At 34.4% G+C, this 15,182-nt stretch overlaps 2 protein-coding genes across 2 annotated transcripts; both read right to left on the bottom strand.

Annotated features, from left to right (window-relative positions):
• Positions 1-1,220: 1,220 nt before the first annotated feature.
• On the bottom strand, positions 1,221-5,361 carry LOTGIDRAFT_83597 (hypothetical protein; the record flags this gene model as incomplete). Its single annotated transcript, XM_009046762.1, has 4 exons — positions 1,221-1,471; positions 3,210-3,435; positions 4,147-4,367; positions 5,274-5,361. Coding segments are annotated over 4 exons (786 nt in total), but the record flags the coding sequence as incomplete, so codon positions are not given.
• A 450-nt stretch (positions 5,362-5,811) lies between these two features.
• LOTGIDRAFT_56554 (hypothetical protein) lies at positions 5,812-6,237 on the bottom strand (the record flags this gene model as incomplete). Its single annotated transcript, XM_009046761.1, has 1 exon — positions 5,812-6,237. A coding segment is annotated over one exon (426 nt), but the record flags the coding sequence as incomplete, so codon positions are not given.
• Between the last annotated feature and the right edge of the window lie 8,945 nt (positions 6,238-15,182).

The following is a 15,182-nucleotide window of genomic DNA, read 5'->3' as shown; positions in this document are numbered from 1 at the left end:
ACTGTACAATTTTTTTTCGAGGACTAATAGATTCCAACACAGGTTTACAGAGCATTAAGAGGCATTTGTCAGTAAAAATACACTCAAGGATGTGATCCTAAGAATAACGATATGAAAAACATAGGCAAATTCACACAAAGAGATCCTACTGTTCCTAACAGCCTTGTTCAATTTTTGTTTGAAAATAGACCTCAAACAAGAAATTTTACTTATTATTTATTTTGTTCTTCTCTCTAAAATATAGGGTATTCGAAAGTTGAATGTCTTGTTGATATAGTCTTGGACACCAAGACATCTTCTGTCCAAAATGTGCGTAGACAAAGTGGGACAGGATGACGTCATCAACAGATATTCAAAATAAAATAATGACTCATTAAAATAACTTTCAAAAATAGATAATCATGGATACACTTGAATTTGAAGGCTCAAATTTTGATGGTACGCCGTGGAAATCAATACTGATTAGTTTGGCAGAACAATTCACGTTTCTGGGACCAAGTTATGATTTTCATTCGGAAATCCAAGTTTTTTCCAAATCATTCAAATAAGCAGTTTTATTCCACAGATAACATTGTTCTACAGCTACAAATTTCATGTATAAGGTACAAAATGATTTAAAATTTGAAAAATTTATTATTAATTCTTGTCCAATTATTTAAATTCATAACATTAATACATGGGTTCAATTCTGACTTCAAATCTTTGAAGATAAAACATTAAATACATCTTTAACAAAAAACTACAATAAAATCTTGTAACAAAATCAACAAAAAATAACAAAGGATTCTTTAATGAATTCCTGACTTTTTAATTTGCCATTGAGGGAATTAGTTACTTGAAACGAAGTATTAAGACAAAAACTTTAAATGGTTCAACAAAAATATTCTGCAACAAAAATGGGTCAAAATGTGAAATTTTTATCTTACAAAATTTGACGTTACACAAAATGTTCAACTTTCAAAGCTGACATTTCCTGATGTGTTTAAAATACGCGAAAATCTTTCTTGAGACATTTCCATAATATTTTCCAATTTCACTCGAGGATCCAGATCAATAATAAGAGAATGATTTTTGTACAAAGATTTTTTATCTACAAACTTTGTAATATCAAAACTCTGATTTTCATGACGCTTGTGATGATGCAGTTTTATGGCACGAGTACTGATAGCTTTGAATCCACAATAACCACAAAGGAACATCACAGCTGGTCCATTATGGCCTATCATGTGTTTGGTGAATTTAACTGTATCTTGAGAACGATAGGAACAGATTTCACATTTCAGTTGTGGATTTCTTGCTAAATCTGGCACAAGACACTTAAAAGTTTTATGAGTTGCTAAATGCTGACGATAATCATATTCTGAGTAACATATGGTGTTACACCGCAAGCATCGATATTGTAAGCTGGAACTCATGCAATTTGTATTTTTAGATGCTGTTGATATGTCTGAAGATGAGGAGGAGTCTAATACTGTTTTAGAAGATGCTAATGATGATACATTTGAGGATGTGGTAGTAGCTGGAACTTTATCTGAAATGAAATTTTATACTACTGGTTTTATGAAGAAAGAAAGTGATAACCTACACATGTAGGATAACAGGTAATAATGCTCTTTTTTTTAGACTCAACTGTAAATGGAGTTTCAATGTCAGCCTGTCTAAAATCATGTTAAAATATCTCCAACAGAACTTTCTCTGAAGATTTATAAAATTTTATTATGATATTCAAAATTTATAGCACTAAGCATTATCAAAATCCAAACCTTTTCTAGTTGCTTTTTTTGATTTATCTGAGTTAATTCGATTTGGTTTTCTACGGTTGGTTTCATCATAAGATACAGATGATCTTCCCCTTCCATTACTGGTAGCAAGGGATTTTTTTATAACAAATGCTGTTGATGACTTTAGATCTAAATGCTGCATTTGCTCATGCTCATAAATATCATTGCTAAAAAACAAAAGCTATACAAATTAAGAAATTGTAAGATAGCTGCTTAAAAGAGAAAATTAAGCCTTCTGGAATAAAAAAAAAATAGATTTTGATTATAGACTTTTGTCCTATAACTAAATTCAGTTCTAATCAACTGTCCTGTCCCTGTCATGTCATGCAGTGCAATAATTACGAGATTAGTGGATATAGTGGTGTAAAATTTGCAATTTTTTAATTAGTAATACTAGAGATTACAGTAGTCAGCCTGATTTGCACTTACTTACTGGATTGATCAAATCTGCATCTTCTCCTACAGATTATCACAAGCGCTACACTCAAAGAGAGGTCATGACATACTTTAGGAGTGCAACTAATTCAACATTATTCTGAACAATACAATATCATACTTACAGTTCGACTGATCTGAAGTTACATGTTCCACAAAGGTAGGGAAAATCAATCGTGATATTCGTATCAAATCCGTTACTAAAAATATGTCCTTCAAAATCATAAGTTCCACCAGTAACTGTGTCGACCCACAACATCCCAACTGCACTATTCTTTCTTCTGCCACCCAGATGGACATCATGGGTGTGAGAAATAACTGCTGTTATTGACTCAGACATAAATGAGCAGTAGTAACAAAGAATAACTTCAGCATCCAATTCACCAGAATACTTTGGCTTCTTGCTTGCTGAAGTTTCTGTTTCTGAATCCAAAGTTCTCTTTGCTGCTCTTGGTTTCTTTTTTGCGTCTTTGCCCAAAACCCCAAAAACTGATTCTATTAGATTTTTCTTCTTTGACTTAGTACTTCTGTTGATAACTTTCGGATGTTTATTTGATACATAAGACATACTTGAACTTTTTGATTTTCTTTTTAAAGCTACACAATCTGCCAAGGACTTAGTAGTTTCAACAGTAGGTTTGATGTCTACATCCAAATCAGGGAGTTCTGAATCATACGAGAAGCTTTCATCATGTTCATCAAACTGAAAGTTGTTGTTTGTAACCAAACTGTCACTTTGGGAAGCAAGGGTGACCAGATACTCCCCTGGTTTGATGTCCTGTTCCTCTTTGATACTGAGATTTTCTTTCTCCGTATTCTTTTCCTCCTTGTTGTTCTCCCAATTGACTGGATTCATGAAGTCCTCCAATAGCTGATTTTGGACCACCTCCAGATCCCATGGTCTGCAGGTCTGATGTTTTTTAACTACTCGTCGACAATCAATTAAAATTTCAGACACTTTTGTTTCATAAATGTTAATTTTATCAAATATACCTTTGGCTTTTAGAGTGTGGTCACCATTTATATGTTGCTTTTGTTGAAAAGGATCTGAAAAAGCCTGAGTACACTGATCACATTTAAATGGTTTGTAGTCCAAATGAATGTAAAGATGATATCTCATGAATTCTTCTTTAATTTCTTCAAGGTCACAAAACACACATTTAAATGGGGGTAGGGGTTTGGTGGGTTTTACAACATTCAGCACAGCTTTGGAAGCATTCTGTTTGTTGATTTTTAATGTTGAAATCTCTTCTCTACTAACAGGTTGAAAATAACTTTCAATGGGAAGATAATTTGGATGCAGTTCTTTCCCTTTATGAATCAATTCAAAATGTTTCAGCAGTAGTCTCATACTTGTATATTTGGCCTGACAATTGTTGCATTCCACAAAGCACTCAAACCCATGTTTCTTGAAATGATAAATCATGGCACGTTTTCGCTTCTCTGTCACAAAATCACACTTTGGACACACAAATTTTTGAACATCTGGTATGTTCTCAACAGGAGGAACAACTGTCCCTGGATGGCTTTGTCTTCGTTTGCCAGCTGTAGACTTTCTAGCACACTGTGTTGCTGATTTTGGTTGACGATTGTTCGCTGCCTTGGTAGTTGATTTCCTAGCACATAGAAGAGTTGATGAGGTTTCAGAGGACTGTCTCAAAAGTTGCTGTACTGCAGTTGGAGTAGTTGATTTTCTGGCTGTATTAGAAGGTGTCTTCAAATGAGCTAATTTTTTATGTCTTAACATTTTGAATGGACAATCAAATTTTGTGTTACAATGCTCACATACATATGACGAGGAAGTTGGCTGTTTTGGGAATTTGGTTGGAGATTTCTCAACAACAAAGTCTTCATCTAATGTATCAATATCTTCTTGATCAACTGAATACTCTTCAACCACTATATTTTCAGCCTTCATATATGAATCGACTAAACTTCCAATATTCCTTTCTTCCATGAAGGTGAAGGTCCCAACATGGCCAGTCCGAGAATGAACAGAGAATGACTTCTGAGAAAAGGCAGAGAAGTCACAATGTTGGCATTTATATGGTTTATATTTCAAATGTGTTATCAAAATATGCTCTTTGATGAAAATATCAGCTATTGAGGATCTTGAAAAAGGTTTACTGCAAATACGACACCAGTTAGATTCTGCTCCTCTTTTACAAAGTTTCATCAAAGCAGCATCAGTTTCTGCTTCTTGCAAAAATGCCATCTTTTCACTCTCCTTTGCACTCATAGATCTGCATGCCTTTTCCATTCTCTGTTCTTCTGCATCATTAGAATTAGGTGAAAGTTCAGTGCAAATAGGTACACTATTTGTAAACACTTTTGCTTTTGTCTTAGCACTGCTTTGGAAAATCTTATGTTGGCGTAACATATTCACACGTTTAGAAAACTCATCGCGAGCAGTCTGACTAACATTTGTTGCCTTTGTGTTGAGAGACTGAGCTATTTTGGTGATCCTATCATTTATGGCTTCCGAATATATTATGTTGATTTGCTCCATGTTGTGAGATTTCAGGGCATGAGATATTGCAGCATCATATGAAGTATTTTGGTTACCACATTTACAACACTGATAGGGCATTTCCAAATGTTCTACAATATGGTTGCTGAGTAAGTTTTTTACCCGAAATAGAGACTGGCAAATTAAACACACGAAGAATCCTGACTTGTGTGTATATAAAAGTTTTAATTTTTGGTCCAAGATTTGAGCACTGTATTTATAAGTTGGGGAAGCTTGAACCACCATGTTGACAGGATTTGATACAACTGGAACAGGTTTATTCAATTTAGTTTTCAGTTTCAGCAATTCTTTATTGATTGATTGATGCTCTTCCACTTCATCAGCTGAAGCTGAACTTAGCTCATCTCCAGCAATTCTTCTTTGCTGTGGAGTTAAAGGACAAGCTTTTTGTGGACTAGAAGTCTTTGGTGACGTGGAAACTGGTTTCATACGTTGAATAAGTGATGGTCTAACAGCTAGTGTTGGTTTAATGCAAGCTGATATATCAAAGTCTGCCATAGGTCTGAGAGATTGAGCTACCTTTTCACCATCTTTGCCATGGATCAACAAATGGCGTTGGAAAATATTTCGCTCTTTGACTTTGATTCCACACAATCTACAATGGTGTATGCTATTTTTATACGTAATGACACTCTGCTGCACAAGTTCTTGGATCTCAGGATGTAACTCTCTGCAATGAAGTATTCCTTTCTCTTGATCATTAGTAGTAAAATCATCATGTGGACATTTATAGACATAAAATTCTATCACTTCATCATGATATTGCAGGTGCTGCCACAAATTATTCAATGAATTATAAGCAGCAGGACAATTAGGACAAGTAAACACCAGTCTTGTATCAATTTCCAGAGAGCTGTGAATTTTCTTATGATTTAAAAACCCCGCTTTGTCATTACAAACGAAGGAACACTTTTGACAGATAAATGTTGAAAAGCACACATCCGATGGTGATAGAAATTTGGATAGTGGTGGATGTTTAGATTGACTGCCTTCAACTGTAGATTGAGCCTGTTCTGTAATGTGACAGATTAATGTCTTTCGTACCATAACCATTCGAGCTTTCAGTGAATGTATTTGGGACACATGATGTAGGTAAGTTTTTTTATCAACTGCTTTGGCATCACAGTATTGACACGAAAATAATGAGACCAAGTTCTTTTTATAATGTTCTGACAAAGACTTCAGACAAGGAAACTCCATTGAACATTGACAACAAAGAGGTTTCAAGTTTTTATGAGATTCTAAATGTTTTAAATGCTGCTCTAGTCTACTCACTTTGTCCTCACAACTTGGAAAGGTGCAAGAGAAAACACAATCTTCTTTTACAAAGTTCACATGGTCTCCATAATGACTAATATAGTTACCTGCACCAAAGCTTTCAAAATCACAGTAATAGCACTTGTAAATATAAGATCTAATATGATTCCCATAAACATGATTTTTAAATTCAGACGGAAAAAGTGTGGAAAAGTCACATAATGAACACTTATAAAATGATCCACAAATACTATCAGTGCCATCTAGTAATGTTGATCTACTTGTACTAGTGTCCGAGGTATTTGTAGACACTGGAATCCTCGCCGCCAAGTTCTCATTCAAAGGTGATTGACATGGATTATACTTTACATCACTTGAAGCCAAAGGAAAATCACTTTCCACGCCCGATAAAGAAAAAGTATTCAAAATCTTTAGCCCCATGAAATTGTCATTGTCAGTTCCATTGTTAGCATCAATCTCAACCGCTGCATTATTGTTATGGTTGACAGATTCTGGCTGGAGTTCCTCAGTAGTGGCATTAGGATCAAATCCATATTTATTATCATTTGAGATATCGGATTCTACTCTTGTTGTTAAATTAACAGCTTCTGACAAAAGTAACTGATTATTCACTTCATCTGGTGAATAAATGTCTGATGCAACTTCATTCAGAGATTTGTAAGTTTCAAAAGAATTTGCATTTTCACCTTTAGTCATGACATAAAATATTTGTTCATTTTCAAGACCAGCCACAGTTTGAAGGAGGCTGTCTGTTGTGGTGCACTCACCCAGAGGATCTTGAGAGTCACATGTCGGGCAAAAATCAGAATGTAAATGAATGTGATACCACAAATGCCAACGAAAATATTTCACTTCAGAGAATTTGCTCTTACATTTAAAACATATGAAAGCACCATTTACTTTTCCTACCAGAAAACGTCCACGAAAATTGTCAAGTTTGTCTTTGGGAGGCATATACAACTCTCTATTAGTCATACCACAAGTCAAATTGACCGATACTAGATCTCTTTTCTTCAATCGTTTTGGAGCCTTTTGTGTTTCTTTATCCTGGTTTTCAATGATTTCCTGCGATTTATTGTAGTCGACAGGATAAGAATAAATATACTGAACAGACTGTGGGTTCTTGGGTTTTTTACGTGCTCTTTTCTTTTTCTTTGGTACTCCTTCTAAAACAGAGTCACTTACTTTCAAAATCTTAAAAGGAGTTTCATCTGACTGTTGATCTGCTATTCTTCGAGTGCCTTGCTGTGACAAATCACTGACACCAATACCAGTAATGTCATGATATTTCATCAATGAAGATGGTTGAGGATTGTCCACATGCAATAAGGAAGATTCAATTGCAGGCAAAGGATCCATTACTTGTTTCTGTGGATGAATATTAGGATGCTTAATCAAAGGTGGTGGTGGTAATATGTTTGATGGTTCTTTTGGTATATTTGTAGGCTTGGACATGCCTTTAGTATGATTTGATACGTTAGAGGCTGGATCAATAACCTGTTCATCAACCACAGGTTTTGGAGTCGATGTTTTAGGCTGACCAGGAATAACCTTGATTTTCTTGGCAGGAGAGATCACCAATTTCTGGCAGTTTACCACACTGGTTGTTCCTATTTTTGTCAAACTCTGGACCAAGTCTGAGGTCAATATTGTCTCAGGTTGGGAGTCTATTTCACTTCTATTCTTGTCACACTTCTTTAGAGTTATGAGATATTTTACACTGGAAGAAGGTTGGGACTTTGGAGATGGTTTAGTTCCAGTCTTGGGTGAACTGATTAAACTGTGCATATGGTTTTGATTTGGTGTCACAGGTAACATATTTTTTGCAGAAAGTATCTTTACTGTATTTTGACCATCAGTGGCACTGTGTTCTGGAGAGAGGATTATACAGGGTTTACTTGATCCACCATGGGTAACTAGTGAAGTGGTTGTGGGAATGAAATTTGGAGACAGATCCTGTCCTGGGGGTGATACATAAACAACTTGACCAGGTTTGTGAGTATTTGGTGATTTCACATTGCTTACAGGCACTAAAGTTTTGGTGTACCTGCCATCTGAAGTCAACTCGACATTTCTTGTCGATGATGATGAATTATCTTCTAATACTGTCATCGATCCCTTACTAGACGAATATAAAGAAGACATAATAGCTATACTATTTGATGGAGATGTTAAAGCTATATTTGATGACAGAAGTATTTCAGATGAGGAAGTCATAGTTGCTGATTCCTTCCTTCCACATTCTGGTGAAGAAGACAAAGAAGTAGACAGAGATAATTGTTCAGTTGCCTTTTCACTGCTTGCGTTACCTTCACCAAGAGATGAGTCAAAAGCAGATGGTGTCAAAATGTCAGTGGAACAGTTCATTACGTTCAAAGTGTCTGAAGATAAACTAGTAAGGTCACTAGCAGGAACAAAAGTTGAACAGCCAGAAGACAAATTTTTCACATCATTCACAGATGAAAGTATGCTTGCATGACCACATGCAGATAATACAGGATTACAATGGAGTTTACTTAATTGGGGTGTCTTATCAGTCACATATGTGCAACTTGTTACAGCACTTTTAGCTGATGTTCTGTAGGTTTTATCCCATGAAGAAACTGGTTGTGACCTTGTTGATATTATTTGTCTATTAGCCTGTTCACTTTCATTATCTAGATCCTCACTATCATTGTTAAGCTGAACTTTGACCGGATGGTCCATTGCAAGGAATTCTTTAATTGAATTTATTGATCTATCTATCTTAGATTTTTGATCATTTTTTTCTTGCGTTGAGATGTTTTTAATTTTAGTCACTTTTTTGTTCTGTGCGGAGTCCACCTGAACTACAGTGTAGAGCCTTTGTAAATTTTCTCGTTCCGTTAAAGGACACTTAGTTGATGGTCTTGTCTGTCTGGTCTTAGATAAAGCTTTTGTCCTTCCTAATAAGAATTTCTCTAGCGATGAATCCAATTTTGTGGCTGGTATTCTTTCCTCACAAACCAGAGATTCAAGGTTAGTGGTTACAGAGCTTGTATCTTCTTTGAGGCTTGAAGATTTCAATGGGCTGAAGTCTGTTTGGCATTCGGATTCTGATGTTCTTCTTTTAGAATCTGTCGACTTTTGAGGTTTACCATCTAGAGTTTCTGTTTTACAGCTTATGTCAACCTCTTCACTTATATCCATAGTCTGAACTGAAGTTAAAGATTTGCCTTGTTCAGTTGCAAGAGGCAAGCAACCACTTAAAACAAGATCAGGGACATTTTCCTGCTCACTGACAATTTTCTTTAATTTGTTTTCTAATGTGCTTTGTGATGTATCTTTAGGTTTGATATTGCTTTCATCAATGATCCATGATTTTTGGTCATCACTATCACAATATGGTATTTCAAGATTTTGTTTTAAAAAATCAGTCTCCATGAAAGTGTCACAACTGTTTTCAATTCCGCAAGATTCAGCTCTTCCCAGAATTGATTTTTCTTCTTCCTTCTCAGATTTGTCATTTAAATTAATAGAAGTCGAGCCGTTGTAAGTATCATTGTCCTCTGGAGATTCAACCTCATTTGGTTGGACAATGTCATCCTTATTTTCTTCATCATTGCAAACATCTTCTTGCTCTTTACTCATTTTGTTTTCATTAGTCGTTGTATTTCCTGAATCTTCATAGCTCTCTTGCTTCGCTGAATCAACTTCCGGAGAGGTGACTTCATCGATTACCATAGCATTTGAAAAACTGTCATTGGAATCTAAGTCATCAACAAAATATTCTAAATTTCTAGAGGGCGGTGAATCGTTATTATTTTTTAACTTCTCTTTTAGTGATGAATTGTCTCTATTGGTTTTGAGTGCAGGATCCTTTCCACTTTCAAAATCACTTGGTGGTGATGATACTTTTTCTTCTTCTTCATCAAGACAAGAATCTATCACATCAAACTGCTCCTCCTCACTTTCTTCATGTTCACTGGATTCACAGCCAGCTTCATCAACTACTATCAGTCCATTAAGGGACAGACTGGGATGAGTATCTTCGTCATCACTATTAGTATTTGCGGAACCACTTTTAGAACTTTTGTCAATATCCTTATAATTGCCTTTAGCCTCAGCAGCATTCAGCTTTTCTCTAGTATCATAAGTAAGTTTGGAAGATTTATCATTTTCATTGACAATTGAAATTTTTCTCTTGGCACCATCCATCATCTCAATTCTCAAACTACTTAACTTTTCATTGTCTATATTTGAGTTACAACTTCTGTCAGCATCTTGAATCTTTTGTTGTGTACTTGCAACATGCCTCTGCTCAGCTATGAACTTTTCAATGCATTCTTTCCGAGGCATGGTTGGATTTCTGGGACCGCCCTTCGTATTTCTTGTCCGAGCTTTTGGCTGTGATTTCAATTTTCTCAGCTTCAGCTCTTTCGAAAGAAGCTCTTCATAAGTCACTTTAGGTTCTGTAACAAGTTTAACCCGCTTCATGAATGAATTTTCCTCATCACTAAGGTCTAAATAATTGTCATCAGAATGAATTTCTCCACTTTCGTCACTAGTTACATCTGAATACACTGTTTCATTGGCTACATTCATTACTTGAGATTTCAACTTTTGAATTGATTCCTCCGTCTTTCTAGACATCTTGTCAGGATTGCTGACAACAGGTGTTGAGGTGGTAACTTCCTTTTGTAATATGTCAGATTTATCCTTTCTTGTCTGATCAATGTCAGAACCAGCATCCTCATCTGACGAGGACACTTCATCAACTACCATGAAATCATCTAAATCACTTCCATCATCATCACCACCACTGTCATGTTCATCATTTGATGTCTTTAAAGTATTAATTTCAGATTGACCTTTGTCACAATCACTTAATTTATCAACTGTGTTTTCCTTCTTTAATGACAACATGCTTAGATTTTTAGCAAAATTAGCAATAGCACTTTTATGACCTTTCGTAACTTTAGTTTCGGAATTACAATTTTTTAGCATATTTTCAAACATATTTGGCTTTTCATATCTATCACTTCTCTTAGACGTAGAGGGCACTTCCTTTGGCTTTTCTGCTTTTTCTTTACTTTTGGATTTATCATCATTATTGCTTTCAAGCATTAAAAACATAGCTTCAAATATATTCGCCATTTTGTTGATATTTTCAATTAATATTGTCTTTATTTAATTAACATTTTCACTGTTTGATCTGAAAAGATAAAAATCAAAAAAGCTTATTTCGAACAGTAGTTTGAATTAATAAGGATTTACTAGCCTATTATAATAAAGAGATAAACAACACAAGAGTTGCTGCAAGAGTCGCACATATTTTTCACAATGGTGTAAATAATACAATAAGGTTTCCAAAAGGTATTCAAAAGTAGAATACATTGCAACATTAAATAAACACTTACAAATAATGTACTTTCTTCATTTTACCAAAATCTCTTACATTTATTTCTAATTTTAAGCCAATTTTCTGGAAGCTGAAACTGTAAAGAAAAGAATGTGAATAACATGTCTGATGATAGTTATCATGGGTACCAATTCCAAAGAATACATTGAACAACTTAATGTTTCATATCTCTAATCTGTTTAAATTTAATGCTTGCAGAACACTAAATATTGTAGTACACTAAATACCACCTAACACTTGATGACAATATTGTCCAGGCCATCATATCTATTATGTATTGTTTATTTCAACTTGTGAGTTTTGTATTTTGATTTTAATATTATGCACCATTCAAAGGCTTTCCACCATTTAATGCCCTTTTCAGAACTATTTTATGGTTTCATACAACATACAACCACAGACATAAACAATTGGCAAATAATTAAGGTTAAAAGGTCAAATTGTGGATATAGTTTTGTAATAATTTCCTTGGTGTATTACTATTATTGTATATTATAAAGATACATGTATAAGATTTAATAATTTCTTGATAATGCAACTGTAACACATGAATAGGTCTAAAAATCAGCCTGGTCATAGATATTGTTCAAAATCACTTTAGGTACCATGGTTCAACCAATGATATGGCAAAGATTATACACCAAGTTAACCAAGTTGTGCGGTCCAATAACAAGACTATTTTATTCCTATGTAAAATCAGTTCCAATACCCAATCAGAATATAATACAATAAGAACTGACATTTTATTATCTAGCCAAAAAATGTAATTGCTTGTGGTTTAGATTTTTAGAGAGATATTCCTACAAGATTATAGGACTGTATCATTACTTCAAGACAGTGCAAAGATACCAGACCACACTATTTCCTTCATGAAGTTTATTCAGTTTATTTTCAAAATCAGAAATTTTCTTCTGGTGAATACCCATTTATCATCAACGTTTTTGCGAATGCTATTCCTCTAGTCCTCAGTGGATCGAATTGTGAAGGAATCAACTGAGACTGATCCTGGAACAACTACCAAAACAAAACAATACCGGTACCTTTTTGAAACCTTGTACAACCAGAAGTCGTTGGCCATTTCAAGAGAACAAACATTTTTACTGATGTTACATCATATTTGGAAGAGACAGATTATTACGAGGCGAATGTCCAGATTATTACGAGGCGAATGTCAAGTCGCAGTTTCCACAAACTAGCATGTGGTCTCTTTCGTTTCCTTCTTCAACCTAGGGACTTTCCCTAAGTGAAAAGTCTCCGCCACAGTCCTCTTTTCACTTCGCGACCATAAATATATCGCAGTCAAATGAACTCACTTCGATTCGTTGACAATTTGTCAAAGTAATACTCAATATTCCAAAACAAAATAAAGAGCCTGCATGTCGATTTAAGTGAATGAGCACGTAATGCAAATTTGGTCCATTTCATAAGCAACCATGTTGGATTGTGACCACGTGATGAAGATACTAAAAATAGACACACTTTCGCGCGCATCCGGGTTTCTTCGGTGGCGTATGAATTTTACTCACAACGAAATTTATGTCAAGGCGTTATCAGTTGAAGTCGTCTGCAAGAAAGAAGAATGGTATCAAAGTAAAAATGATCAGAGCTCACAATTCACGCATGGATTTTGGATTTGATATAACTTATTAGCTTGCGGGTTTCCAATGTGCATAGGCTACATTACTAGATCAGTTTCCTGTTTATTGTTTAGGTTTACTTATAGATTTAGGTCATGATCAGCGGATCTGATACATATTAGCCATTAGGAGAGTTGTCTCTCTTGTTTTGCATAGGCTATACAAATAGACGGAAATAACTAGAAACGGAACACAGACCTAAGTCCGAGGCAACGGGGCTTTTCCTTACAGTTGCCAATCTTTAATGTGTTTGCACCCTTGTTAACCAACAGAAATTTGTCGCCGATTTGACATGTCACCGAGTTAACCGAATGCCTCTAGTATAAGCACATGATAACATATCTTATTTACATGATAAGCTGATAAGTGTTAAAATTGAAATTCTTTTGTTAGACCATGGCAGCATACCAATACTTGTGATGGATGTGAAAATTGGTGTATAGAAAAGTTATAATAATGTGGAGAAAAGGCTTAAACAGGAGTACAAACATACTAAAGAAAATATGTATAAATTCATGCGCAAATCAAATCCTAAGACATTCTATAATCTATTCAAAAAACAAAAGATAAAAGGTGTTTCAGAATTAAAGTTAGAAGATTTTTATTCGCATTTTAGAAACCTTTCCTCCCTGGAACCAACAGAAAACATTGATATAATTAATTTTTTGAATAATTTTGAAAACATGAATGGTACTGAGCATAATACCACTTTGAATGCCTATATCATTGAATCTGAGATAGTACAAACAATTCAAAAATTAGAATTAAATAAAGTTTCAGCTATAGATGGTATTCAAAATGAGATGTTGATATTTTGTAATGCTGCATTATTACCTATACTTGTTATATTTTAGACTCAGGGTTTTTCCCTTCGAACTGGGCTACTGGAAGTATCGTTCCAGTTTTTAAAAAGGGTGATATAAATGATACTGCTAATTATTTTGGAATTACTATTGTGTCATGCTTGGGAAAACTTTTTACCTCTATCCTTAATAATCGCTTATTAGATTTTGATGCTTCAGAGCAGAAAATATCAAGCAGTCAATTCGGATTTCGAAAACAGTTGATGCCATTTTCATACTGCAATCCTTAATAAACAGAGCACTAAAATCAAAAAAGCGATTGTACGCCTGTTTTATTGACTATAAAAAAGCATTCGATTTTACAAATAGAATAATTTATGGTATAAACTCATTAAAGAAGGTATTACGGGAAAAATCTTAAACATCATTAGATCCTTATATTGTCAAGTGAAATGCTGTGTTAAATATAATAATGAGTATTCTGAATATTTTAACTGTAAAAATGAATAATGAAAATAAGCCTACTACTCTATGCAGATGATAAAGCAATATTTGCGGAAACCCCAAACCCCTTATCAACATATACCAGTAAATGGGACATGACTGTGAATGTTGCCAAAACTAAAATGGTTATATTTATATAAATATAATTTGTTGTTTTATCTTCCCAATGGCTTTTAAGATCTCCTTTTAAATTGTATTGTTTTTGGTTGTTGATCATTTTACTTGATAACTTTACCTGTATGTGCTCTGAAACGTAGTATGTAATAAATGCAGAAGTAGTATATTGATTTGTGTCTAATGAGTCATTGGCTCAAGAAATAAAGAATTTGAATTTGAATATTGTCATTATCATTGATTGTTATTAATTAAACCCTTTATGTATATTTACTAATTTCCTTTGGCGATGAAATAAAAAATCTGCTCATTAAGGTTTAAGCTTTAACTTTATGTATAACAACTGAAAACAGAAGGAAATTGTGTTGATACATGATAGGCCCTACATCCCATAACAGAATAAATTAGACAATTATGAAGTTATGATCTATTTATCAGAATAAGGAACTATCTATTTGTGAAATTGTTTAAAGGAACTAGCATCACCTTTTCCTGAAAATGAATATGAATTAATTTGATTGATATGGAGACCTGTAAGCTCAAACAACGTAATTTGTTAGAATATATCCAATTGTTATTGTTGAAATTGAAATGAAACAAAAAGTATTATATGTCATAAAATTAAACTATTTTCACTACATATCTTAAGTTTACATATATATAGGGGGGGGGGGGGGGGAACTACTGTGGGAGGAACTTGTAGAGGGGGCAAACCACTGT

The sequence above is a fragment of the Lottia gigantea genome (genome assembly GCF_000327385.1).
Source record: "Lottia gigantea unplaced genomic scaffold LOTGIsca_106, whole genome shotgun sequence".
NCBI classification, from domain to species: domain Eukaryota; kingdom Metazoa; phylum Mollusca; class Gastropoda; family Lottiidae; genus Lottia; species Lottia gigantea.
The sequence above is the reverse complement of the archived record's forward strand: the minus strand, read 5'-3'. Positions and strand labels throughout refer to the sequence as shown.